A 27,565-nucleotide genomic window follows, 5' to 3' on the forward strand; every position below is an offset into this window, starting at 1 on the left:
GAGCACAAGTGCTCCACTGGGGAGCTACTGAATCAAACAACAGAACAGAGTGTAAGAATGGGAACATGGACAGGTAATTAAAACCGACATGGATAAAACTGGGTCAATTTTCTCTTTAATTTTAATAGCACTTTTACCGAATAGCTCATTCAAATTGTTGCAGGGCTCATAAAATACCTGTGGATTTGTTTGATGCTCTCCTTCGAATTTCTGTCACCATCAGTCGTGAGACTTGGGTTGTGAACTGCAGAAGGTCAGAAAATTTTTCTGTCATGGTATTTGGCGGAGCATTTCCAAAAACCTGTGGATGGAAAAAAAAATTAATGAAGCATTGTCAACTACTGCCCTTCATTCTGTGCATTTCAAAGTGTGCTATGATTTGAAAATCAAGTCAAAAAAGTATTCTTACACAGCTACTTTGAATCTGAAAAATGTTTATTTTTATGTTCTCATCTTCCATTTTATTGTAAATGCAGGAGTGATCACTCTTTTACTATTTATGAGTAACCACTTGACAACCATTTCAGGCCCTCATTCTGCTTCTATATTCTCTAGACTATTCCTGTATCCTCTCCTTTTTTTCTCTTTAATTTAAATTCAGTTTGCCAACATATAGTATAACACCCAGTGCTCATCCCATCAAGTGCCCTCCTTAGTGTCCGTTACCCAGTCACCCCATCTCCCCATTCTCCTCCCCTTTCACAACCCTTTGTTACCCAAAATCAGGAGTCTCTCATGGTTTGTCTTCCTCTCTAATTTTCCCCAGTTTCCCTTCCTTTCCCTTATAGTCCTTTTCACTATTTCTTATATTCCACGTATAAGTGAAGCCAGATGATGACTGTCCTTCTCCGACTGACTTATTTCACTTAGTATGATATCCTCCAGTTCCATCTACATTGAAGCAAATGGTAGGTGTTCATCCTTTATAATGGCTGAGTAATATTCCATTGTGTGTGTGTGTGTATACACACATCTTCTTTATCCATTCATTTGTCAAAGGACATCTTGACTCCTTCCACAGTTTTGACTGTTGTAGACATTGCCACTCTGAACATTGGGGTGCAGGTGTCCCAGTGTTTCACTACATCAGTATCTTTGGGGTAAATACCCAGTGGTGCAATTGCTGGGTCATAGGGTGGCTCTATTTTTAACTTCTTGAGGAACCTCCACACTGTTTTCCAGAGTGGCTGTACCAGTTTGCATTCCCACCAACAGTGCAAGAGGGTTCCCCTTTCTACACATCCTCTCCAACATTTGGTGTTTCCTGTCTTGTTAATTTAGCCATTCTCACTGGTGTGGGGTGGTATCTCATTGTGGTTTTGATTTGTATTTCCCTGAATGCAAATAATGCCGAGCATTTTCTCATGTGCTTGTTGGCTATGTGTAGGTTTTCTTTGGAGAAATGTCTGTTCATGTCTCTGCCCATTTCATGACTGGATCATTTGTTTCTTGGGTGTTGAGTTTGATATGTTCTTTATAGATCTTGGATACTAACCCTTTATCTGATATGTCATTTGTGAATATCTTTTCCCATTCTGTAGGTTGTCTTTCAGTATTATTGATTATTTCCTTCACTGTGCAGAAGCTTTTTATGTTGATGAAGTCCCAAGAGTTCATTTTTGCTTTTGTTTCCCTTGCCTTCATAGATGTGTCTTGCAATAAGTTGCTGTGGCCAAGTTCAAAAAGGTTGTTGCCTGTGTTCTCCGCTAGGATTTTGATGGATTCTGGTCTCACATTTAGATCTTCAACAATTTTGAGTTTATCTTTGTGTATAGTGTAAGAAAATGATCTAGGTTCATTCTTCTGCATGTAGCTGTCCAATTTTCCCAACACCATTTTGAATAATATGTTTAAAATACAACTTGTACAATAAATCATATCTAGCTACACTTCCTAGTACATATTACACAACCTTTGAATGAATGATTAAATAAATGAAATAAAAAGCCAAAGACTATTTATCCATAAAATTTGAATCAATCTTACTGATAAATTTTAGAAAGCATGATGTTTCTCTGAAGATATCGTAAATTAAGAATTTACATACAGAAAGGAGACCCTGGGTGGCTTAGTCAGTCAAGCTCCAGACTCTTGGGTTTAGGCTGAGGTCCTGATCCATGGGTCTTGAGATCCAGCCCCACTCTTTGTACGGCTCCATACTCAGTAGGGAGTCTGCTTGAAGATTTTTCCCTCTGTCCCTCCCCGCACTGGCCCACATGCACATGCTCTAAAATCAGTAATTAAATCTTTTTAAAAAAGATTCTTTTTTTAAAAAAAGAAGGTAGAGAAAAATGGTAAGGTTCTATGATGGCACATAGATACATCAGATGGTGAAAAGCAGGGATTTATCTATGGTTAAGTCCTAGGCTGAATACAGAATTCAGTAACTCATGTTAAAGCTCAGAATTTTGAAATTCTAAAATTCCCAAAACAAGACTGTTAGGAAAAAGACTAGGATAAAGAAAATGAATGTGAGGGTCATGAAAACTGCTTGTTTCTGGACAGCCCGGGTGGCTTAGCGGTTTAGCACCATCTTCAGCCCAGGGTGTGATCCTGGCGACCCGGGATCAAGTCCCACATCAGGCTCCCTGCATGGAGCCTGCTTCTCCCTCTGCCTGTGTCTCTGTCTCTCTTTCTCTCTGTGTCTCTCATGAATAAATAAATAAAATCTTTAAAAAAAAAAAAAGAAAACCAATAAAAGTCTAAGACAAAAGAACTTTAGAATAAATAATTTTTTTGAGATCTTATTTATTTATAGAGAACAAGGGTGAGAGAGCATGCATGCAAGCAGGGGAGAAGGGCAAAAGGAGAGGAGGAAGAGAATCTCAAACAGACTCCTTACTAAATACAGAGCCCTATTCAGGGCAGAGCTCAATCTGAAGACCCTTGAATCATGACCTGAGCCTAAACCAAGAGTCGGAAGCTTAGTCCACTGAGCCACCAGGAGCCTCTAGAATACATAATTCTTAAAGATAAAACAATGTGAGTTCGGCAAAGAAGACAAGAAAATGAAACCTGGACCGATAGTCATAGGAAAAAAATGGTTTAAAAAAAAAAAAAGAAAGAAATGGTATTATAATGGCTATATAACTGGATATACCCTGAAATATTATTTTAAAAAGTGTTCTTTATAGTTAAAATGAAATACAGTCTTTAAAACTATTTTAATAGCTCTCATAGTATTTTGTATTCTTATTACTTATTCAAATATTACTACATAAGGAAGGAACATATCTTATCTTTGTATTCTACTTTAATTTATAGGGATGTTCCCTAAATATGTTTATTTATATGCTATCTCCCACTCCCGACAACAAATTCTAGAGGATGTATAAGTAGCATTGAAGGATACATAAAATATAACATGAGAATATAAACTAAAATTAAGAAAAAACAAAAAAAGGAAATAAACCAAGGCTAGGGAATGGATGGAAGGAAAAAGATTAAAAATCTAAGACCAAAGACTAATTCTGTATTTGCCAGGTTTTGGTCATAAATTTTAGCTCAAATAGAAAAACAAAACAAAACAAAAAAAACTCTATCACCTGGTTCACAGTGTCCTTAGGTAAGAAAAATAGACATTTAAGGAAGTATCTGTGTTTTTATACAATACCATGAAAATTTCTTTCCAAGGATCCTCAAAAAAGGGATATAACTTATAATGTAATATCCTTGTAACAGAAATATATTTTTTACATTCTTAGAACAGATACTATATTCTTTGTAACCTCCTTCAAATTGAGCTGAAAGTACCAAACAAATCAATTCTATAGGATATAACTTTAACTATCTAAAGACTGTTCATTAACTTGACACAGGAGTAATTTTACATTATCTCAAAGAACAAATAAACTGTACTTTTCAAGACCTCAATAAATTGCTTTTTTTCTGCTGAGATATTGATAAATGTTGTGTGCTTATAGTTCAACTATATAACTTAGACTGATACTCTTTAACAAACAAATTGAAGGCAGGTTAGAAATTGAGGGGTGCCTAACTGGCTTAGTTAAGTGTCTGCTTTGGCCTAGTCATGATCCCAGGGTCCCAGGATCAAGCCCCAAGTTGGGGAGTGGGAAGCCCCTCCCGCTAAGCAGGGAGCCATCTTCTCCCTCACCTCCCCGTCATGCTCTGTCCCACTCACTATCTCTGTCTCTCTGAAATAAATAAAATCTTAAAAAAAAAAAAAGATTAGAAGTTGAGAAGCCTAATAATTACACATGCTTGAATAAACGTCCTACTTCCAACTCAGAGATGTGAGTATATAACTATTGTTTATAAAACAATTGTGTATTCTGCTAAGGCATTTATGAGGCCTTCTGCCAAACTAATTTATCTTTTTATTATTTTAAGATTTTATTTATTTACTCATAAGAGACAGAGAGAGAGAGAGAGGCAGAGACATAGGCAGAGGGAGAAGCAGGCTCCATGCATGAAGGCCAATGTGGAAATGGATCCTGGGACTCAGGGATCAGGCCTTGAGCCAAAGGCAGGTGCTCAACCACTGAGCCACCCAGGTATCTGTAAAACTAATTTAAAATAGGCCAATATTCCTATCACTCAGTATATATTAATATATATTTTGCTCCTAAGAATTATTTTGTAAAAGATTTTATTTATTTTGAGAGGGACAGAAGAAAGCATGAGCAGAGAGGGAGAAGCCAACTCCCTGCTATGTAGGGAGCCAAATGTGGGGCTTAATTTCAGGACCCCAAGATCATGACCTGAACTAAAGGCAGAGGCTTAACTGACTGAGCTACCTAGGCACCCCAGCTCTGAAGAATTACTAAGAGCTATTTTATTCTGAAGGGTTAGACAACTTCGTAAGATTAAAAGATCACTTCTTAAAAAAAAAAAAAAAAAAAGATCACTTCTTAGACAGTAAAAGGATACAATTCTTCAAGCAGTCTTCATGTTAGGTGAATAATACATTGTTAAAAATCCAACTAACTTGGGGTGCCTGCATGGCTTAGTCAGTAAGCGACCGACATTTGACTTCTGCTTAGGTCATGATTTCAGGCTTGTTAGACTGAGCCCCAGGTTTGGCTCCACACTGGGCATGGAGCCTGCTTAGGATTCTCTCTCCCCTTCTGTCCCACCACCACCCACCCCCCAACCCTGCTCTCTTAAAAAAACAAAACAAAACTACCTTTTCACACAAATCCTGATATTTAACTGCTATACTGCCATAAGAAACTTTTTTCAAAAGATATGTCTTCCTTGAACTGACCAAATCACTATTATGGAAAAAGAGTTATGTCCTGTTTGCTAATTTGAAATATTCTGTTTCTCTTTTAACATAAATTTAGTCCAATTTAATCACTCAAACATGTATTGATCTAAATATGTCCGGCAATATCTGGAGTCATGAATACAAAGGTAAATAGAGAGTTGTGAATACAAAAGTAAATGAAGCAAAGAGGATTCTTGTGCTTGTGGAGTGCATATTTTAGTAGAAGAGACAAATATTAACCAAATTAAGAATGGAAATTACACTAGTGATATGTTCTAAAGGAAGTAAACAAGGTAACTAGAAGGGAATGCCTGTTGTGGGGAAAGGCTGTCAGAGAAGGTCTCCCTGAGACAATGCTGGCATGGATGAGTGACACTGCTTGATGAGACAAAGTCACACAGTTCAGATTGCAAAAGAAAGAGGGTTCTGGGCAGTGCGGAGAGTTGTGCTCAGCTCTCCAAAGGGGACATAACATTGAGGTACGTGAGGAATACAAAGACAGGTGAAACTGGAATGTATTTTATGAGATGGAAAATACGCACACTAAGATTGGAGAGGTACAGGGACTAAAATATGAACCTGACATTTAGATAATACTGAATATATAAGGTTGCAAAGAATAGAGTAGATTTTTCTGTGATTAACTTCAACATTAAATCCAAAAATATTAGGTATATATATATATTGAACCACCTTCCACAAATAGTGGTACTTCTTGAAAACATACAACACTTAAATGATGTACTTAAATGTGTGCCATAAAGGATGGAGCATGGAGCTGGGAGTCCAAGGAGACTTGGATTCGCCTCCTCTTCAGAGACTACTAGTCAAGTTTTTCTGGTTCTCCACTTCCCTATCTGCCAAGGGAGAGAGCTAAGCAAGAGACTGAAGTAATACATTCAACTCAGAAGAAATGATTCTACAACATATACGTGACATTCATAAATCAGATTAAAAAAAAAACCCAGAGTAGTGAGGAACAAACATGCCATCTAGCAAATTCAATAAAAATAATAGTTACCATGCAAGAAGCATTTATAATGTGCCTAGTATTATTCAAATACTTGATACGAAATGTCATTTAAATCTCATAAAATAAAAAAAAAAATCTCATAAAATCCTATATGTGTCCTTGTTTTACAGATAAGGAAATTAAAGTTAAGAGAAGTTAAATAACTCAAGCCAGAAGGTGGTGGAGACAGAAATTAAAATTAGGTCTGATTCCAAACCATACTCTAAATCACTCAGTACTAAGTTGTCTCAATTAAACTTCGCATGAACCCTATCACTGTCACTTTACAGTTTCACCTTAAGAGGGGAACAGCATGGTTAGACTTGTTATCAAAAGAGTCATTTTTAATATCCACCTGAATTACAGAAAACTTTCTGGCACTTCCTCAACTAAATGCTTTTGGAATACTCAGGGAGAACAAATCAATAGTGTTATTTATTAATGCCATGTACAAAACAGAAGCTCAATATATTTTTGTTACTGAATGAAACTACTCAAATAAAAATTTATTAAATAGGACCAATAAAAAGAGGTTGGAATTTATACAAAGTTTTCTAAAATGGTGTCTTTTATTTCCTAAACTTATGCAATATCTAAAATTAAGTTACATAGTACTGACCATTAGGAGACCTGGAATAACCTGCTATACATAACACATTTTAAAAATTAACAATGAAGATATAATTGCATTACTTCATAGTAAATGAGTCTTATTAATTAATATAAATGATTAGGAAAATATGTGTATCCTCCTTGTTTCTAAGAAGGACCACCAACTCAAGAGAAAGGAAACTGAGAAAGCTAGCTCAGTCCCTTTCTCCTTTTTGGGATATGCCCGCCTCATAAGAACATACACTCTCTCATCTACTCTGTATGGGGCTTCCAACTATCCAGTTTTGCCTATGGCTAGGTAAGAAAATATAGCTACTTCAGATGTGAATTTAGCCAATCCACTGCCATACAGACCTAAGCTACATTGTCCAATACCAGCTGTACTGGTATTATGTAATAAGTACTAAACTGTATATATGTAAATACAATGCTGTAAACATGCAAATAGTACAACTGTGTGATTCCTGATCGATCTCTCCTTTGGTTCTCAATTTGAGTATTCTTCTTTTAAAGCCAACATTTTAAAAAGTAAAGGTCACTTGTATGGGATAAAAGAAGAAAAACATTCTATTCAACTTAGGTGCTTTTCAAATCTAAATAATTCAAAAACAAGGGGAGTTTCTAAAAGAAGATCTAGTTAGTAAAATTGTATTTTAAATCACAATGAAAAAAAAGGAAAAAAATCACAATGAAGTATGATAATATATACCACAGTAATTAATAATGGCAGTTAATTTTTAGATGATGAGAATGTTATTCATTTTTGAACGGCTTAAGTATTTTGTCAATAAGGTTTTGTTCTTAAGATTGAAAAGGTTAATTATTTTTAAGAATGCTGGATAAGTATTATTCAGCTATTTTCAGACTCCACTACCACCTCTCAAATGACAGCAGCAGTTTCCTTGCAGAACTGCGATGAGGACCATGGGAGGCAGCTGACGACCACAGTATGAGCCCTGGCCCAGAAAAAGGACTCAACACATGTCATTTCTCAACCTGTGTCTCTTAAAGGCAAAAATCACACACCGAAATAACACTACTGAGCACTCTTTTTTAAAAACAATTTTGTAGATAGATGCCCATGACTAACAACAATATGGTTTATTTACCATTGAGTACAAATCAAGCGAAGTCTCAAAAATTGACAGTACAATTCATTTTTAACAATCATGGTAGGAACTCTAGAGCCATATCGAGCTATTTTTCATCAAAGCTATTTCTTTCTTTCTTTTTTTAGAGAGGGAAGAAGTAGGGAAGAGACCGAGGGAGAGAGAGAAAATCTTAAGGAGGCTCCATGCCTCAGCCCAGAGCCTGATGCAGGGCTCAATCTCACCACCCTGAGTACATGACCTGAGCCAAACCTGAGTCGGATGCTTACCAACTGAGCCACCCAGATGCCTCCCATTAAAGCTATTTCTTAGCAGTGGAGAATGTTCGTGTATAAATGGTCAAACACTAAATAATACATGAAGTATTTCAAAACCTAATGAATGGAATGTCTTATCTAAGGATTTTAGTTTATTATAATCCAATAAATACTCTTTATATACTTTTTAAATTGGTCATAATGGTACAGAGATAACTTCCTCTCTTTTCATTAGTTAACAGCTGACCTCTTTAAAAAAAAAAAAAAGATTTATTTATTTATTCATTCAGAGAGAGCGCGAAGAGAGAGGCAGAGACACAGGCAAAGGGAGAAGCAGGCTCCCTGCAAGAAGCCGGATATGGGACTCGATCCTGGGTCTCCAGGATCACACCCCGGGCTGCAGGCGGCGCTAAACCGCTGCGCCACTGGGGCTGCCCAACAGCTGACCTTTTATGATCATTAAATCACTCATTATATTAGAGGTATATAAGACAATGCATATACATATGTGCTTTTACTCAGGCAATTAAAAACTTTTGACTTGAAAGAATACTTAATGAAACATGACAATATACAAAAGAGTCACAGTCTAAGCAACAGGGAATCACTAAAGCATCTTTTTTTTTTTAAGATTTTATTTATTTACTCATGAGAGACACAGAAAGAGAGGCAGAGACACAGGCAGAGGGAGAAGCAGGCTCCATGCAGGAGCCCGATGCGGGACTCGATCCCAGGACTCCGGGCTCATGCCCTGAGCCAAAGGCAGATGTTCAACTGCTGAGCCACCCAGGCGTCCCATCACTAAGGCATCTTAAATCTACTTAAAAAAAAAAATATATATATATATATACATATATATATATATATATATTTAGATGATTCTTCCAGTCTAAGCCTCATTAAATTGGCTGTAGAAGCCCAACTGATGAAATACATGAGGCACATATGTAAGATATTACTTACTAATTTATGTTAATAGCTGAGAACAATAGCCCTAACTATTCTGAACATTATCAACACTTTGTAAACGTGCATAAGTCTGAGAGAAGGAAATTACCTCAAACTATCCGGTAGACAATAGTACATAGTGACACTGAGGTAAAACAAAAATAAAAAAAAACTTCCCAAAACTGATTCCAATAAAAATTAATGACTGTTACCTCACCAGGGCTTGAAAAAAATGGCTTCTCCATAATCAGTTTCTCTCTCTCACTTTCAAAACAGCTATTTTAAACCTTTTCTCACCTCTTTGCATACTCGTACTCTACCATAACCTCTGTCCATCATTCTGTCTCTTATTTCATAGATTAAAGAAAATGAACATCCTCGAAATGTGCTAATGTTTGCACCTGCTCTTCTCTTCTACTCAACCCAATAGGTGATATGTGAACTGATCTATTTCCTTCTACCCCTTCTGCCTTACTACCCTCGCAAAACCTCAATCCCAACAACTAATGTATCTATCTGCCTCTACTTCTACCCACATGCTGCTGAATGCCTACAAAAATCACACACCCACATGGATAAGATCCAGTACAAATCTATCATCTCTAACTTTCATTGGACCCTCAATACCTTAATTCTTTAACCATCTTTTCAACTATTCTCTCTCATTCCCTTTCATAATATTCCAAATCATCACAATTTCCTTAAGCCCCCTAACCTAATTTACTCCAAGGCTCTTTACAGATAACATCTTCTGTTGATGACTACAAGAAACCAAGGTCATCAAGCAAGATCTTATTCAACTTTTCATTTAAATACAAACCATATTCACACACCCAACAATACGTGCTCTCCTCCAGGAAGAAGAATCTTTCTCCTGGTCAAGGCTCACCTGCCCCCACCCCCACCCCCCTTAATTTGACTCCATGCTCTCCTCCCTCAATTTCACTCTTAAAATTTTCCAAATCTCCCCTTCTGCTTTCTTCCCTTCTCTTTATGAGCTGCATCTCCTCCATCTTTACAAAGCAAAACACTACAAACATACAAAAAACCCCTTCTCATCACCAAGTTCATATCCATCAATTTCTTTTGTTATCTTTTCTTTCAAAATTTCTACCACCCCAGTATATACTTACTGTCTCTTTTCATCTCCCATTCACTCCTCAATTCACTGTTTTCTGGCTCTGCATTCTAGTAACTTACAAACTGGCAAATTTCATGAACATTTTTTAATCTTCATCTTACTGGGTCTATGGTACATGATAGTGTTGACTACTCTCTCTCTCCTTACATTTATCTTTTGAGCTTGATAACCACCCCTCTCCTGATTCTGTTTGTAGTGCTACTGACCAGCTCATACTCTGTATCTTTCATGGGTTCCCCTTCTTTCATCAGACATTCATATTCACCATGGTTCATCCTTAGCCTAGTGCTCTTCTCACTTGGCAGTATAAACCATGAGTAACTGCTCATCCCTTTCCAGGGTTCCAACTACCCCATCTGTGCCAGAGTCCCCAAAGCACATATCCAGCCAAATTCTCTACCTGAGCTTCTAATTGCTTATTGAATACATCCACTTGGGAAGCTTACAAATAGTTCAGACTCAATGATCCAAAGTGAATAGATCTTTTAAACCTTTTTGTCTCAGCAACTGGGAAAAACATTTCCCAAATTAGAAACCTAGAAGATAACCTGCCTTGGTTCCTTCTACTCTCTTATTCTATTGTTAAAATACTTCACTGGCTCTGTATGACTCCAGGAAAAAGAATTGGGTCCTAATACAATATACAAATCCATCTTGATGTGCCTCCTATCAATCTTGACAGTCTTATTTTTTTATCCTCCTCGATATGAAATCAACGTCTTGGACTCCTTATAGATACTGGCAGATATGAAAATATTTACCTTTATCTTGACTCGGCTTTATTTTTTTTTAAAGATTGCATTTTATTCATGAAAGACACACACAGAGAGAGCCAGAGACCTAGGCAGAGAGAGAAGCAGGCTCTATGCAGGAAGCCCGATGTGGAACTCGAGCCCGGGAGTCCGGGATCACACCCTGAGCCACAGGTGGACACGCAACCGCTGAGACACCCACACATCCCTTGACTCAGCTTTATCTCTTACATAAATTAACTCCGTGGTTAATTGAGTCTAGTTAATTCCATTTGCGCTAATGTTTATCTTTTAAGACCTCAAGAATCACATCATATTTTCTTTTTTTTAAGATTTAATTATTTATGAGACAGAGAGAGCATCCAAACAGGGGAAAGGGGAGAGGGAGAGAAAGAGTCTCAAGTAGATTCCCTGCTGAGCACGGAACCCTAGATGGAGTTGGAACCCACAACCCCAAGATCATGACCTACGCCAAAATCAAGAGTTGGACATTCAACTGACTGAGCTGCCCAGGCACACCCACATCACATTCTTGGAGGAGATGTCCTTTCCCCAATCTCCACAGACTTTTAGACAACTTTCTCTCAAGGGGTGCTCTTCAGTGCTGAAAGAGTTACAAGTAGCCGCAGTAATTGGCAGTGAATGGTGGAGCATCTAAAAGCCCTATGGAACTACTGACTTTTTAAACTATGTACTTGTACACCTCTGATAAAAATATAAAAATTATTTTAAATATCCCTACCAAGATTGCTACATGTAATTAACTTAACAAAATATCTTAAGAAACTAACTCTATTTAACTTAACAAAATATCTTAAGAAACTAACTCTATTTAGACTCAATCTTGGGCCTATAAATATCCTCTTTCAAAATCTCTTACAGAGAACCTGCCAAACAACAGAGCAAACTGAGATGATTCTGTAAAGTGTACAAAATACTCAGGCAATTAACTATCATTTCAAAAAATAATGGAAATGACAAGTGGTAATTCCTATCCCCTTCCAAAACTCAACCACTATAGGAATATTGTAAAGAATGCTCAGTCTTCCTTTTATCTGTTAGAACTAAATGAAGTTCACTCTGACCAGGTCTCAGATAGTCACATGGTTTATGCAAACTGAAAAAAAGGAATGAAAACATCAAGCTTCTTAAAAACTCATTCTAGGGGATCCCTGGGTGGCTCAGCAGTTTAGCACCTGCCTTTGGCCCAGGGTGTGATCCTGGAGACCTGGGATCGAGTCCCACATGGGGCTCCCTGAATGGAGCCTGCTTCTCCCTCTGCCTGTGTCTCTGCCTCTCTCTCTCCCTCTCTCTCTCTGCCGCTCTCTCTCTCTCTCTCTCTGTCTCTCATGAATAAAAATAAATATTAAAAAAAACAACAAAAACAACTCATTCTATCATTTTTTCCTACCTATGATTTATTATAACCTTAAAATTCCTGCAGTGCCACCCTGCCTTGGAAGGCCTGGCCTTGGCAACCAGGACTTACCCTGTTAAACACTGGCAGCATCATGTACAGCTTCTCCTCTTGTTCCTTCTGAGTCATGTGCCGGGGAGGATGGCACAACTCCGTGAAGAGACGGCGGAGGTGCATCAGTCCTAAGGCGTTGTCTTGGGGGCTGCACTCCTCCTGCCTCGGTCGCCCCATAATCCTCTTCACCATGTTCATCTTGGCTGGTTGGTGATAAACACTTCTAATTCTGTGGAAAGATGTTCATACATAGACATCAAAATGTCATCATCCTGATCAGGTCAAGAGCTTAAAAAAAGCCAGAAAAACACAAAATCCTGTTTGAAATGTTTTTTTCTTCTTCTTTAAATAGAAAATGTAGAGAGGCAAAGCTAATTTTGATAAGTCTCCCTAAGTGACATATTAGGAATCATGGCACTCAATATTCCTACTAGCTTTGGCACAATGTGTATAAAATGTAGAACATTAATTGGACAAGTGTCAAATGTTTCCAACTAAGTCATATGAAGTTCAACAAATAAAGGGACCACAAATCTCACTATTAATATTGTTGCTTAATAGCTGAGCAGATATAAAAAGAATGAAGAATAGAAAGTTCACCCTCATCTCAAAACACCAAACCAATAAAAAAAAAACACCACTCCAAAACAAACAAGCAAAACAAATGCCTATGCCCCCGGAAACATAAGGTTTTCTATTTTTAATTTTTTTTTAGATGAAGGATTACAGTTTGGGTACCTGTTTGAAGAGTCTACTTTATTACAGTTTGAAAATGTACAAATTAAAATGAATGCATCCCAATGTATTTTACAAATCATAAGACGACAGTAAAAATTTTCATATAGCTTGAAGATCACTTTTTCAGACTAGAATTTGAAACTCTGGCAAGTCATGTTAATTCATTTAGTGGATCATGATGCACGTTAAAAAAAGTGAAATGGAAGATATTGGAATACATATAGTAAGGGGGATTATCATTTCATGCAACTTATTTTAGGTGATTCATGCATACTAAATGACAATGTAAAATGTATTCCTGACTAGAGCTGCAGTTAAGAAATAAACAAACCAACCACTGGGTTAGGATATGTGCCAGAATCAATAACACTAAGCATTCAGAAAGCATCATCAGCCCTTTTCAATCACCACTGACTGCTCCAGCAATCACCTAATTTCAGATACAAAAAGAGGGTATATTACAAAAGGAACCAGAAGGGCTGGGAAGACATTATGAATATACAGAATTTGGATAAAAGGCAATTAGCTTTTTAATCTGTAGAAAAGTAGGAATAACCTGAGGATTAGTTTTTAATTTTGCTGTATAACCACATTAGCCAGTAATGCCATTTCTTAAGAAATAAAAGATTAGTGCAAGGCTGGAGCTCTACTTACTAAACATTGGTCTACTGATTTTTAATACTCTAAGAACTGGCATCTTACATATGCTTGAGAATTTTGAGTGAATTCCATATTTGGCCACGGGTACATGCTTATGCATTCTAGGATCTAGCCTACTGCAACAGGAGGCCATAAGGTGACTCATCCCAGGTAAGGAGTAGAAAGACACTGCCTAGAGCCCCGCCAGTGGCTCCGCCATGCTAAGTGACTGCTGTCCTGAGAGCACTTAAAACACTCTAAGGGGTCCAACCATGGGGGAGAGTACTTAGACACATAGGCAAAAGCCGAAAGAGCCTCTAAACCACAAAATGACAAACCAAAGATCATCCAGTTCAAAGCTGTTTAATGTATTTCATCCTTGAAAAATAGGTAAGTCCTTCAAATATAAGGATTTCAACAAATACATTCAAATCACCTATGTGCTATTTATACTCCTGAAGAGCCCCAGAACAAAAACAAAATTTGAAGTGAATTATAAAACTTTTGATGATTAGCTAACATTTTAGATCATGCTTATCTCTGCGTTTTCCTTAGCCCATAGCTAAAGTTCATGATCTAGACAGTCTGAAAAGGATTTTTTTTTTTCTGAAAAGGATTTAGATTCATGTTCCCCTAACACTTCAAAACATTTTTAAGAGATCTCAGCTTTCTATGTCATTTTTTAAAAGTCAAGTATTATTACTCTATATTAGAGTTCAAAGCACTTTCAGATCTTCTCCTTTGCTCTTCATTCTAACTTAAGCAAGTGGGTGGACAAGAGGATTAACTCTACCTTTATGTAAGGCCCTGAGACAAGGGCAATAAGCACAAAATCTCACAGTGATAAAGAACTGGATGAGAATCCAAACCTCTTACCTCCTGGTCAAGTACCCTTCCCACCTAACTCATATTCACGTGCATTTTTTTATGATTTTATTTTTTAAAAGATTAATTTATTTATTCATGAGAGACACACACAGAGCGAGGTAGAGACATATGCAGAGGAAGAAGCAAGCTCCACACAGGGAGCCGGATGTGGGACTCAATCCTGGGACCCTGGGACCCCGGGACCACACCCTGAGCCGAGGGCAGATGCTCAACCACTGAGCCATCCAGGCATTCCTATGATTTTATTTTTAAGTAATCTCTACACCCAACGTGGGGCTTGAACTCACAACTCTGAGATCAAGAGTCGCATGCACTACTGACTGAGCCAGCCAGGTGCCCTCCTCACGTGCTTATTTTAAATTACAGAATTCTTAGAAACTGGAACTCTAGAAATAATTTATTTAGCACCAAGTAACAGTGAGAATGGGAAATAAATCTTTTTTGATTTTTCTGAAGATTCTAATCAACTTTCATAAAAAAAAAGGAACCACATGATCACAGAACGACAAACAGTAACTAGACGTAATGAAGCTATTGTACTATCGTTATTTAATATTTATCTGATACAAAAGGATATATATTAATCAGCTAAGTGGGTTTACTGGTATTTCTCTTACTCAGATAATCTCAGTGATGGAAAAATTCAGATTCCTCCTTCTCTCCTTCCTTACCAAGAAACACTTAAGCATATCAGATTGCTGGATTATTGCTTTGTTTCCACTCCAATATTTATATTTAAAGTAGTATTCAGAACAAGAACTATCATGTTTAAAAAACTATTCAGCAATGAGAGACTAAAAAGAATAAGTACTTTTCAATCAAATCTGTAAAAACATATCCATGTGATACAGGTAACTTCAGGTGAACCCCTTTGAATCTTGGGTTTCTCTCATCTGTAAAATCTTTCCTCACAGCCTTTTTGTAATGCATACATAAAAGAACTTCATTTCTATTAAGCGCCAAACACATTAGTTTACATTCAATAAATTTTTTCCTTCCTTTGAGCCTAATCATGAAACATTTAATCCTTTTTCTTTACATTTTTAATTATTTAAGCAAGCAAGGAGACTTTCTTTCTTGTTAAGACTTTACAGTATTTGGGTTTAGAGATTTACACACAATGATAAAAAATTAGCGAAGTATTTATTTCTTTGTTAGATGCTCAATAAGAAACTTACAGAGTAATAGAGAAGAGATAGGCAAAATATAATAATAATAACAACAACAAACCACAGAATGATTATTTTGGGGATACTGTCACTAGAGGTTTTCAAAATATTTATAAAGATAATTCTCTATAAGAACTAGTTTTCTAGTACAAACCCTATTTTGTTTCACAAAAGTATTTGTACCACCATAGTGCCAACAGGGGGTTATTTAACCAGCAATGAGATAATTACTGCAATGAGCCCAGACAGTATTTCTTATTCTAATCTCCTGTATTAAAGCTTGAAAATCCCAGATACTTTAATCTTCTCCGCCCAAAATTCTTTAAAGAGTCTGCCATTATTTAAATTACAGAAGGGTATAAAACAAGTAGCCTAAATTTTAAAAATATATTATTCAAGTAACTAGCTGCCTTTGAGTAGCACAGCCAAAAACTTAAAATAGCTTTCCTTTATTTATTTATTTTTAAAAGATTATTTATTTATTTATTCATGAGAGACACACAGAGAGAGGCAGAGACACAGGCAGAGGGAAAAGCAGGCTCCATGCAGGGAGCCCGATGTGGGACTGGATCCTGGGACTCCAGGATCACGCCCTGGGCCGAAGGCAGACTCTAAACCTCTGAGCTAGCCAGGCGTCCCAATAGCTTTCCTTTAAAAAAAGAAAAAAACATCCCTTAATTCCATAAGAGAAAAATAAATAAATAGTTCACATGGCTAAAGGAAATCTTAAAATTTCATCAAAGAATTACAGGTAATTTCTCATGTATTTATTTTATTCTTAAAACTTCTGGGGAAAAAATCCTTTTCTTTTGTGAAAAACAAAAGCAAAACTTCTTACACTTTAGAAGAGTAAAGGGCAAAACCTGGAGAGACTCCCACCACACTGGTTCTATATAACTCAGCAATCTAACATATATACACATTGAAAAATACCTATAGATACAGTCCTCAATTAGAATTTAATCTTTCTGCCTGCTAAAGCATTAGCTTTTTTGCCTTTTTCGCCGTTATCAGATTTTAGTCTCTTCATTTACAGATGAATCAGCCACTTCATTTATTTATATAGCAAAATACAATCACTTAAGACCTATTCCCAATATCTCCCCATCCTTTGCAGACCATATAGTTCACTCATCTACTGCATATATACTGAACTAAACAATTTCTCAAAGCATCTTTTCGGTATGCTTAATTTGCTTAATTTTTCTCTCTTCATTGACAAAAGCATATTCCAAAGTCAAAAGCGACTTGCTTCCATTTAAGAACACTTCATTTACATATGATTTCCAAGTACAAGTAGCCACTGAGGACATGTCCCAGACAACTTTCTTGAACCCCTCCTTCTAGCAGCCTCTACTGCTGTTTTGGCAGCCTCACAGGCAAATTTACTCCAACAGATAAACAACAGTTAGGTTACTTGATATGATTAATATTATAGTATAATTAAATCATTTATGGAATAAATAAACTTCTGTAGGCTGACCTGAAATCCCCAGCATTCTCTGAAAGTGTATTTTATGCAAATTGTGTTCTAAATTTTGTATAAGATCCATGAAAGAAGAATATTTGTAGCACAATGCTTCGGTAATTTGTGATTATCTAACACTGGCACATTTCTGCATTCCACACACCTCTACTACTTCTAGTACAAATCATTCAGCTCTGTGATCATTTATTAGTAGCCTCAGTGGATGGCACAGGGCAGGAGAGACTGACCTCCAGAGTGAGATGAATATCAGCAGGCCCAAAACTTTCGGGCCATATTCTACACCTACCCCCCAATAGGAATTTCTCTACTTCTGAAATTTCAAATTGTGAGATCTCACTCTGAGATCCTAATTTTCAATCCATCTACTTTTCTCATTCCTTAAATCTGTGGTCTTAACTGAAAATATACAGATTGGAAACTATATTTACATAAGAAAAGGAGGAATGTCAGAGAAGAAATAAATGAAGGTAAAATAAAATTTTATTATTCTTTTTTTTTATTCAAGTATAACTATTTTTTTTAAGATTTGATTTATTTATTCATGAGAGATACACAGAGAGAGAGAGAGAGAGAGAGAGGCAGACACAGGCAGAGGGAGAAGCAGGCTCCATGCAGGGAGCCTGACATGGGGGACTCGATCCCAGGTCTCCAGGATCACGCCCTGGGCTGAAGGTGGCACTAAACCGCTGAGCCACCGGGCTGCCCTCCACAGCTGATATTTATAGAACACTCCATCCAACAAAAGAATACATATCCTTCTCAAATTCACATTGGACATACTTCAAGGCAGATCACACACTGGGCCATAAATACGCCTTAATAAATGTAAAAGCAGAGAAATCATACAAAGTATGCTCTAAGATCACAATGGAATTAAACAAGAAACCAGTAACAAAAGGTAGCCCCAAATACTTTAAATTAAATAATACACCTTTAAATAACACATGGAAGAAGTGTCAAGAAAAATTCACAAACATCTTGAACTGAAAATACAACTTATTAAAATGTATGAAACACAATGAAAGCTGTTGTGAGAGAGAAATTTGTAGCACTAAATGCATATATTACAGAAGAAAAAAGACCTGCAATCTTTCAAACTTTACTCTGCCCATACCTTGTCTCATGCAGGTCTCCCTCCTGTGCTTTCATACTTCTGTGCCTCTGCATACCCTGAATCCTTTGGGGGGAGAAGGGGTTCCCCCTCCAGTTTATCTGAATTGACCTGATTACTAATCATCTCTTAAATCTCTAGTCCGGGGCATCCTGGGTGGCTCGGCGGTTTAGCACTGCCTTCAGTCCAGGGCCTGATCCTGGAGACTTGGGATTGAGTCCCAAGTCAGGCTCCCTGCATGGAGTCTGCTTCTCCCTCTGCTTGTGTCTCTGCCTCTCTGTGTGTGTCTCTCATTAATAAATAAATAAAATCAAAATAAATAAATAAATAAATAAATAAAATATTTTATAAAAAATCTCTAGTAAGTTGTTCCTCTTCTAGAAAGCACTCCCCAATCTCCCTGTTAGAGATGATCCCTTCTTTCCCATACAATCCGGTGCATATCTTTATCACAGCATTTTTCACAATGTTACATAACTGTTATTTGTTTTTTCCAATACTAGACAAATAATATAAGATTATGGAAGGCAAAGTTCACGTCATATTCAACTTCTTTCCCCCAGTATTTAACACCTGGCAAATAAGAGACAGACTAAGAAATGGCTGATAAATGAGTAAAAAGAGATCAACAAAAGTTTCGAAGATGAATGAACTAGAAAGAGCTCAAGCCAAAGGTAAGTTAAGGTGATTTAAAACAGGCCAAAGATGGGGAAATTTTTCTATAAATTCCTTATCTGTTTATTTTAAAACAAGAAGGCTTAGAAGACAACTATGATCTTTATGGTTTGTTTAAATTCAATTTTATTATTTGAAAAAGTAAACCATTACCATATGACCATTTTTGGTGAGAGGTATTGGGTAACCCAAAACATATTTTTCTAAAGGAGTCAGGGAAAACAGATACAAATTCAGAAAGTAAGAATTATGAATGTGGAGGCAGGGACAGAAAGGATAAAAATCACTGCTAACAGAATTGGTTGGTAAGCAAATGATGACAAAACAAACAGCAGTGAGCCAGAATCTTCGACAGGGAATCAATGTATCAACAAAATCTTGAGGTCAAGGAACATCCAGAAAGGAAGTCACTTTAGCACCATCAACAACAAATCACTTCTGTGTGAGTGGGAATATACTGAGTGATCTGAAAGTGATGAAAAGGAATGACAAATGCAAAAGACAGTGCAGAATTGGATCAGTAAAATCACACAAATAAAAAAATAACATTATCAATGAAAGAAAGAATGGGAAAGTAAGTGTTGGCTTCTTCACAGACTAAATTATACAATAATGAGAGTTTTAATTGTGAATTCCTATACTTTCATGTTTCTCAAAGTATCAGAGTTCATATATTCAGATAAATTTTGCTCTACCCACCAATTATTTTCAAAGGCTATGTACACAGAATGATGCGAACATGGTTCAAAATACTTTTTAAAATTCCTCTCTAAAACTGCTTTCAGAGCATTTTATAAGCTCTATCTAAAAATCAGTGTCATCATATGTTTTACCAAAAATGGTATTACCCAGTTTGCTCATTTGCCTTAGTTCCTAAACTTTCTCCATATAACTTTTGCCTATTACTAAATATCAAATCCTTTCAAAAAGACTGAAAATTGACCACTAATAATCAAAAGAATGCACTGCAGACTCTGCAGCTAATTATGAGGAAAATATTCTATTAGATTCTGAGCAATGGCAAGAGTCTACTATATGCAAGGCACTGTGAGTGTATCAACCCTCCATGGTGTGGTGTATTCACTTTTCTAAAATTCCTAACAGATCAGTATAACTTCCCTTAAAAGTGACATGACTGCCTCAAGTGGAATAGAGCCAAAACCCTTTACAAGGCATAAAACGTTTCTCAAAATCTGTTGTATATCCAATTTTGCAGCATTTTCTTCTGCAATATCCCTCCTCTCATTCTAAGCTCATAGAACATCACCTAACCGCTGTTCCCTCAATATGCCATGGAATTTCAAACTCTTCATGCTTTCCCCCCATGGCCTTTCCTCTGCCTAAAATGGCCTCCTCAGATTTTCTTTTTACTGCCTAGGAACCTCTGATAGATAGTTAATAATCTTACTTAATACAATTTAAACTTATCTCCAGCATAGTAACATGATCACTGATTCAAATAAATATTTGTCAAGACATTCCACACCTCATCCGAATCTCTTTCTGTTCCAGCCACCTAGCTCTGCTTTCGGTAGCTTATATTTGCCATGTCCTTGCCACTAAAGCAATTAAGAAATAATTTGAAACACAAAACTTTTAAAATATTTATAAGAAAAAATGTTGGAAAACATATTTATAACCTCAAGGTAAGGAAGTAAGGAAGAAGATCTTTTTAAAAACCCAGCAAAGGTTCAACATTCGTAAAACCATCAATGTGATTCATCATATCAGCAAGAGAAAAACCAAGAACCATATGATACTCTCATTATATGCAGAGAAAGCATTTGACAAAATACAGCATCCATTCCTGATCAAAACCCTTCAGAGTGTTGGGATAGAGGGAACTTTCCTCGACATCTTAAAAGCCATTTACGAAAAGCCCACAGCAAATATCATTCTCAATGGGGAAGCACTGGGAGCCTTTCCCCTAAGACCAGGAACAAGACAGGGATGTCCACTCTCACCACTGCTGTTCTACATAGTTCTGGAAGTCCTCGCCTCAGCAATCAGACAACAAAAAGACATTAAATGCATTCCAATTGGCAAAGAAGAAGTCAAACTCTCCCTCTTCGCAGATGACATGATACTCTACATAGAAAATCCAAAAGCCTCCACCCCAAGATTGCTAGAACTCATACAGCAATTTGGTAGCGTGGCAGGATACAAAATCAATGCCCAGAAATCAATGGCATTTCTATACACTAACAATGAGACTGAAGAAAGAGAAATTAAGGAGTCAATCCCATTTACAATTGCACCCAAAAGCATAAGATACCTAGGAATAAACCTAACCAAAGAGGTAAAAGATCTATACTCTAAAAACTATAGAACACTTCTGAAAGAAATTGAGGAAGACACAAAGAGATGGAAAAATATTCCATGCTCATGGATTGGCAGAATTAATATTGTAAAAATGTCAATGTTACCCAGGGCAATTTACATGTTTAATGCAATCCCTATCAAAATACCATGGACTTTCTTCAGAGAGTTAGAACAAATTATTTTAAGATTTGTGTGGAGTCAGAAAAGACCCCGAATAGCCAGGGGAATTTTAAAAAAGAAAACCATAGCTGGGGGCATCACAATGCCAGATTTCAGGTTGTACTACAAAGCTGTGGTCATCAAGACAGTGTGGTACTGGCACAAAAACAGACACATAGATCAATGGAACAGAATAGAGAACCCAGAAGTGGACCCTGAAATGTACGGTCATCTAATATTCGATAAAGGAGGAAAGACTATCCATTGGAAGAAAGACAGTCTCTTCAATAAATGGTGCTGGGAAAATTGGACATCCACATGCAGAAGAATGAAACTGGACCACTCTCTTTCACCATACACAAAGATAAACTCAAAATGGATGAGAGATCTAAATGTGAGACAAGAGTCCATCAAAATCATAGAAGAGAACACAGGCAACACCCTTTTTGAACTTGGCCACAGTAACTTCTTGCAAGATACATCCACAAAGGCAAAAGAAACAAAAGCAAAAATGAACTATTGGGACTTCATCAAGATAAGAAGCTTTTGCACAGCAAAGGATACAGTCAACAAAACTAAAAGACAACCTACAGAATGGGAGAAGATATTTGCAAATGACGTATCAGATAAAGGGCTAGTTTCCAAGATCTATAAAGAACTTCTTAAACTCAACACCAAAGAAACAAACATTCCAATCATGAAATGGGCAAAAGACATGAAGAGAAATCTCACAGAGGAAGACATGGACATGGCCAACAAGCACATGAGAAAATGCTCTGCATCACTTGCCATCAGGGAAATACAAATCACAACCACAATGAGATACCACTTCACACCAGTGAGAATGGGGAAAATTAACAAGGCAGGAAACCACAAATGTTGGAGAGGATGTGGAGAAAAGGGAACCCTCTTACACTGTTGGTGGGAATGTGAACCGGTGTAGCCACTCTGGAAAAATGTGTGGAGGTTCCTCAAAGAGTTAAAAATAGACCTGCCCTACGCCCCAGCAATTGCACTGTTGGGGATTTACCCCAAAGATTCAGATGCAATGAAACGTCGGGACACCTGCACCTCGATGTTTCTAGCAGCAATGGCCACAATAGCCAAACTGTGGAAGGAGCCTCAGTGTCCATCGAAAGATGAATGGATAAAGAAGATGTGGTTTATGTATACAATGGAATATTACTCAGCAATTAGAAATGACAAATACCCACCATTTGCTTCAACGTGGATGGAACTGGAGCGTATTATGCTGAGTGAAATGAGTCAATCGGAGAAGGACAAACAGTGTATGTTCTCATTCATTTGGGGAATATGAATAATAGTGAAAGGGAATATAAAGGAAGGGAAAAGAAATGTTGGGAAATATCAGGAAGGGAGACAGAACATAAAGACTCCTAACTCTGGGAAACGAACTAGGGGTGGTGGAAGGGGAGGAGGGCGGGTGTTGGAGGGGAATGGGTGACAGGCACTGAGGCGGACACTTGACGGGATGAGCACTGGGTTTTTTTTCTGTATGTTGATAAATTGAACACCAATAAAAATTAATTAAAAAAATAAATGCAAATTAGATGTTATTACAATAAAAATAAATAAAAAATAAAAATAAAAAACCCAGCAAATTAGACACAGACAAAATTAACCTTACCGAATTAGTAACTTTTGTACATGAATAATTAACAGAAAGTCAACACAAGCCACAAATTAGGAATGAAATATCTCCAATACTTATAATGAACAAACAAAAGCATTTGATCTAATATATATAAAGAATGGCTATAACTCACTGAGAAAAGTAAAGCACCCCATAAAAAAATAGACAAAAGACAGACATTTCACAGAAAAAGGCAAATGACCACAAATATATAAGGATGGTGCACAACCTCATCAGTAATAAATGAAATAGAAATTTATAATTTTCTGACAGCTTTTTGCACTCTGGTAAGAATGCATGTTCATCTACCTTATGTCTGTTTTTATGCCATTGACTGTCATCCACCCTCCCCAAATCCACAGGACTCATTCACATCACCTAGAAAAACATGTACTAGAGATCTGCATAAACTTCTCCACCAGGGTTGAGCCTGTAGTCAACAGCCAATAACCTAGTCTGATCCCATATGAGGCTATTTCTCAATCTACCACAGGTATAGTACAAACATCTTAGAAGTTACGGAGGGTATCTCCAGGAACAGGCAGCTCCACCATTTCCATACATTGAACCTAGTTTGAGGTCAGTGACCTATAAATATATATATATATTTTTTTAAATAGAACAATCCTATCGATTTTAAAACTATCAAATAGATTTTTTATTTTTTTTATTTTTTTAAAGATTTTATTTATTTACTCATGACAGACCGAGAGAGAGAGGCAGAGACACAGGCAGAGGGAGAAGCAGGCTCCATGCAGGGAACATGATGCAGGACTCGATCCTGGGTCTCCAGGATCACATTCCGGGCTGAAGGCGGAGCTAAACCGCTCAGCCACTGGGGCTGCCTTCAAATAGATGTTTTAATATATATTTTTATATTCAACTTTTTGGTGTTTGCCACATACCTGACCTACCAAATATAATAATACATTTTTATGGATGGCTACATGATAGTTAGGTGGATAGAGTGAGGCAAGAAATCTTCCTGCTGACACTTAAAACTTTTCCATAAATTCCTCTATCCAAATATCATTTAACAGAGGTGTATGAATGAAAACACTTATGAAATTTATTTTTATAAAATCCTTAAAGAAACATACTTTTTTAAAAAAAAGGTGGTACTAATATGAATCTTTTGGACAAAAAGATTTCTTGTTACCAGATATAACCTTTTGCTAACCAGAATATTAATTGCTTCTCTTTTAATTTTTTTACATTAGATATTATATAAATGAAATATTAAAATATACTTACATTCTCATGACTGAGGGGTACATTCTCACTAAAAGGGTCAAGGGAAGGGAGCTGAGGAGTGAAGGGGTAGAAGGAGAGGAGAAAAGAATAAGAAAAACTGTATTTCTCTATCGTTCCAATAAGTAGCATATAAGAATGATTGCCACAAATAGCCATGTCCTAATTACATCATTTCACTGTTGATCACATGTAGCCTATTTTAAAAAATGCCTTTGGGGAAGAATAAGAGGGAAAATGCTATTCTTAACAGTTGGCTATTTAATACATTTTATAAATGCATCCAAAATATTGATAATAATGTTTTAAATATATTGCCCTTTATTCTAGGGAAATAAGTTATTAAAGTGAATAATTTTGCAGAGTACAACTCAATTTACCATATTTTTCTTATAATAATTTCATCCTCCTCTTAGAATGCCACGTTAATACATAAAATACTACCTTAAACAAATTGGCAATGACCCCGACGATGGACATCAGTGTTCTTAGGTTTGTTAATTTTTTTAAACATTCCATAATATTTAACATTCATTGTTTTGTAGGAACAATCTAAAAAAAAAAACTTTTCTTGAAGGACCAGGGGATCAAGCATAAACCAGCATTATTCTCATTTTGCTCATCTCCTTATCCATTTTACAGCTAACCTCTCAACTAGAGCTGGAGAACAAAGGTATAGGCTATACAACTGAAAATTCCTAGCTCATAAATTTACTAGTAAACTGAATCTTTGGAGGTTAAAATTAAAAATATAAAGTATTTTATTTCAGATGTCTAGGCTTTTAAATCCTGCTCCTTAAACAGAAAATGTAACCTATAAGAAATTCAATTTTCTATAAATGAAGACTATGAAGTTTCATTTTGTTACTTAACTTCCTCCTACTAATTATATATAATATTCTAAAAATCACAATTTGGATTGTTTTAGGTAGGGAAGTGAACCATGCAAAGATTTATGACTGAAGAAAATATAGATTATTTTTCAGCTTTATTTTTCTTTCTGAAATTATGTAAGACAAAGTTATTCTATAGTCATTCTAAGACATTTTAGTTGATTCTGCTAAAAAGCAAAATTTAGTACCTCAAATGGGGAAGAGACCCATGAAGCAATTATAATTAATTACATTTAAAGAAATGGATTAGGGGATGCAGGGCTGGCTCAGTGCTGAGATTCTGACTTCAGCCCAGGGTGTGACCCCGGAGTCCTGGGATTGGGTCCAACGTCGGGCTTCCTGCATAGAGACTGCTTCTCCCTCTGCCTGTGTCTCTGTCTCTCTCTGTGTCTCTCAGGAATAAATAAATAAAATCTTAAAAAAAGAAATAAAAGAAAAAACCTTAATGAAACTTGCACATTAAATTATGTGATTATAAATTCTGAAAATAATCATCTCCATATCACGGTAGTAAAGCTGGTGGCTGACATAAGAATAAGCAAACCAAAATGCAGCTGAGAGCTCAGAAAAAGACCAGTCACAGAAAGGGATGTGACTGTTATGTAGGTGGTACTGACACACTTGACCTCTACCTAAAGCCATACACAAAGGACTCAAGGAGGATTAAAGTCCAAACAGTAAGAGGAAAAACTATAAAAGAAAATGAAGATATTTTTATGAATCACATAAGAATTTATTAAGCATATATTCAAAACTACATAACATGCAAAAATAAAATGAATGTGATCAAATCTAAAGTTAAATATTTTGGGGCCCCTGGTGGCTCAGTCAGTTAAGCACCCAACTCTTGATTTCGGCTCAGGTCATAATCTCTGGTTTGGGAGATTAAGTCCTGTACTGGGCACCATCTCTCTCTCCCTCTACCTCTGCCTCTTCCCCACTTCTAAAAAAAATTTAGAAATATTTTGGTTCAGCAAAGAACATGGTGAACCAAGCAAAAAGCAAAATAACACAACAGGAGAAGATATTTGAAATGTCTAGAACCACAGGGATTATAATCTACAATTAACAACAACAAAAAAATCCCAAGAAAAATCCCAAATAACAAATTCAAATCCCCAAGAAAATTACAGCAATCCCAATTAAAAAAAAAAAAAAAAGATGAACAACACCCTGGAAGGCCAAAATATGAAAGAGATATTTTTACTTTACTCAATAATCAAAGAAATGCAGGCTAAGATAAGGAAATGCCATTTTACACCTCTTAATTAGCAACAAGCAGCAAGTTAGGAAATGCCCTAAATTCCTGGACATGTGGACAAGACCCACATACAGGGAAAACTGTCTGGTAGAGGACCTAAATAATGGGGTTTTTTTGTCCCCATTTTCTTAAAATTCAGGTATAACTGACATACTGTATTATGTTACTTTCAGGTGGACAACATAATGATTCAGCAATTCCATACATTACTCAGTGACCATCACAAGAAATGTATTCTTGTTCCCTTTAAACTATTTCACCCATCTCCCCCCAATTTCCCTCTTGTAAACTACTGTTTGTTCTCTACATTTAAGAGTACTTTTCTATCTTTTTAACTTTTTCATTTGTTTTGTTTCTTAAATTCCACATATGACTGAAATCATATGCTTTTGTATTTCTACGATTTATTTCACTTAGCATAATACCCTCTAGGTCCATCCATGTTGTTGCAAATGGCAATATTTCATTCATTCTATGGCTGAGTAATATTCCAGTGTGTGCTCAAATATGCACACACACCCCCACACACCTTCCTTATCCATTTGTCTATCAATGGACACTTGGAGTGCTTCCATATCTTGACTATTGTAAATAATACTGCAGGAAGCATAGGACTGCACATATTTTTAAGTCAGTATTTTTGTTTTCCTTGGGTAAATACCCCACAGTAAAATTACTGAATCATATGTCTAATCATGTCCTCTGCCTATTTTTAATCATATTTGGTTTTTTGGTGTTGAGTTGTATAAGTTCTTTACATATTTTGGATATTAATCCCTTATTG

At 36.5% G+C, this 27,565-nt stretch overlaps 1 protein-coding gene across 9 annotated transcripts in view; it reads right to left on the minus strand.

Moving 5' to 3' along the window:
* The window catches only part of WDFY3 (WD repeat and FYVE domain containing 3), a 271,593-nt gene that overhangs the window by 166,451 nt on the left and 77,577 nt on the right, over window positions 1–27,565 (minus strand). For all 9 annotated transcript variants that reach the window (XM_041759517.1, XM_041759516.1, XM_041759518.1 and 6 more), the window contains 2 exons: window positions 12,551–12,761; window positions 178–301 (listed from right to left, as the gene is read on the minus strand). In XM_041759517.1, the coding sequence (XP_041615451.1) occupies window positions 178–301; window positions 12,551–12,730 (304 nt within the window). In that variant the 5' untranslated portion in view covers window positions 12,731–12,761. The remainder of the gene's footprint in view (window positions 1–177; window positions 302–12,550; window positions 12,762–27,565) is intronic.

This window comes from Vulpes lagopus, chromosome 6 (genome assembly GCF_018345385.1).
Source record: "Vulpes lagopus strain Blue_001 chromosome 6, ASM1834538v1, whole genome shotgun sequence".
Taxonomy (NCBI): Eukaryota; Metazoa; Chordata; class Mammalia; order Carnivora; family Canidae; genus Vulpes; species Vulpes lagopus.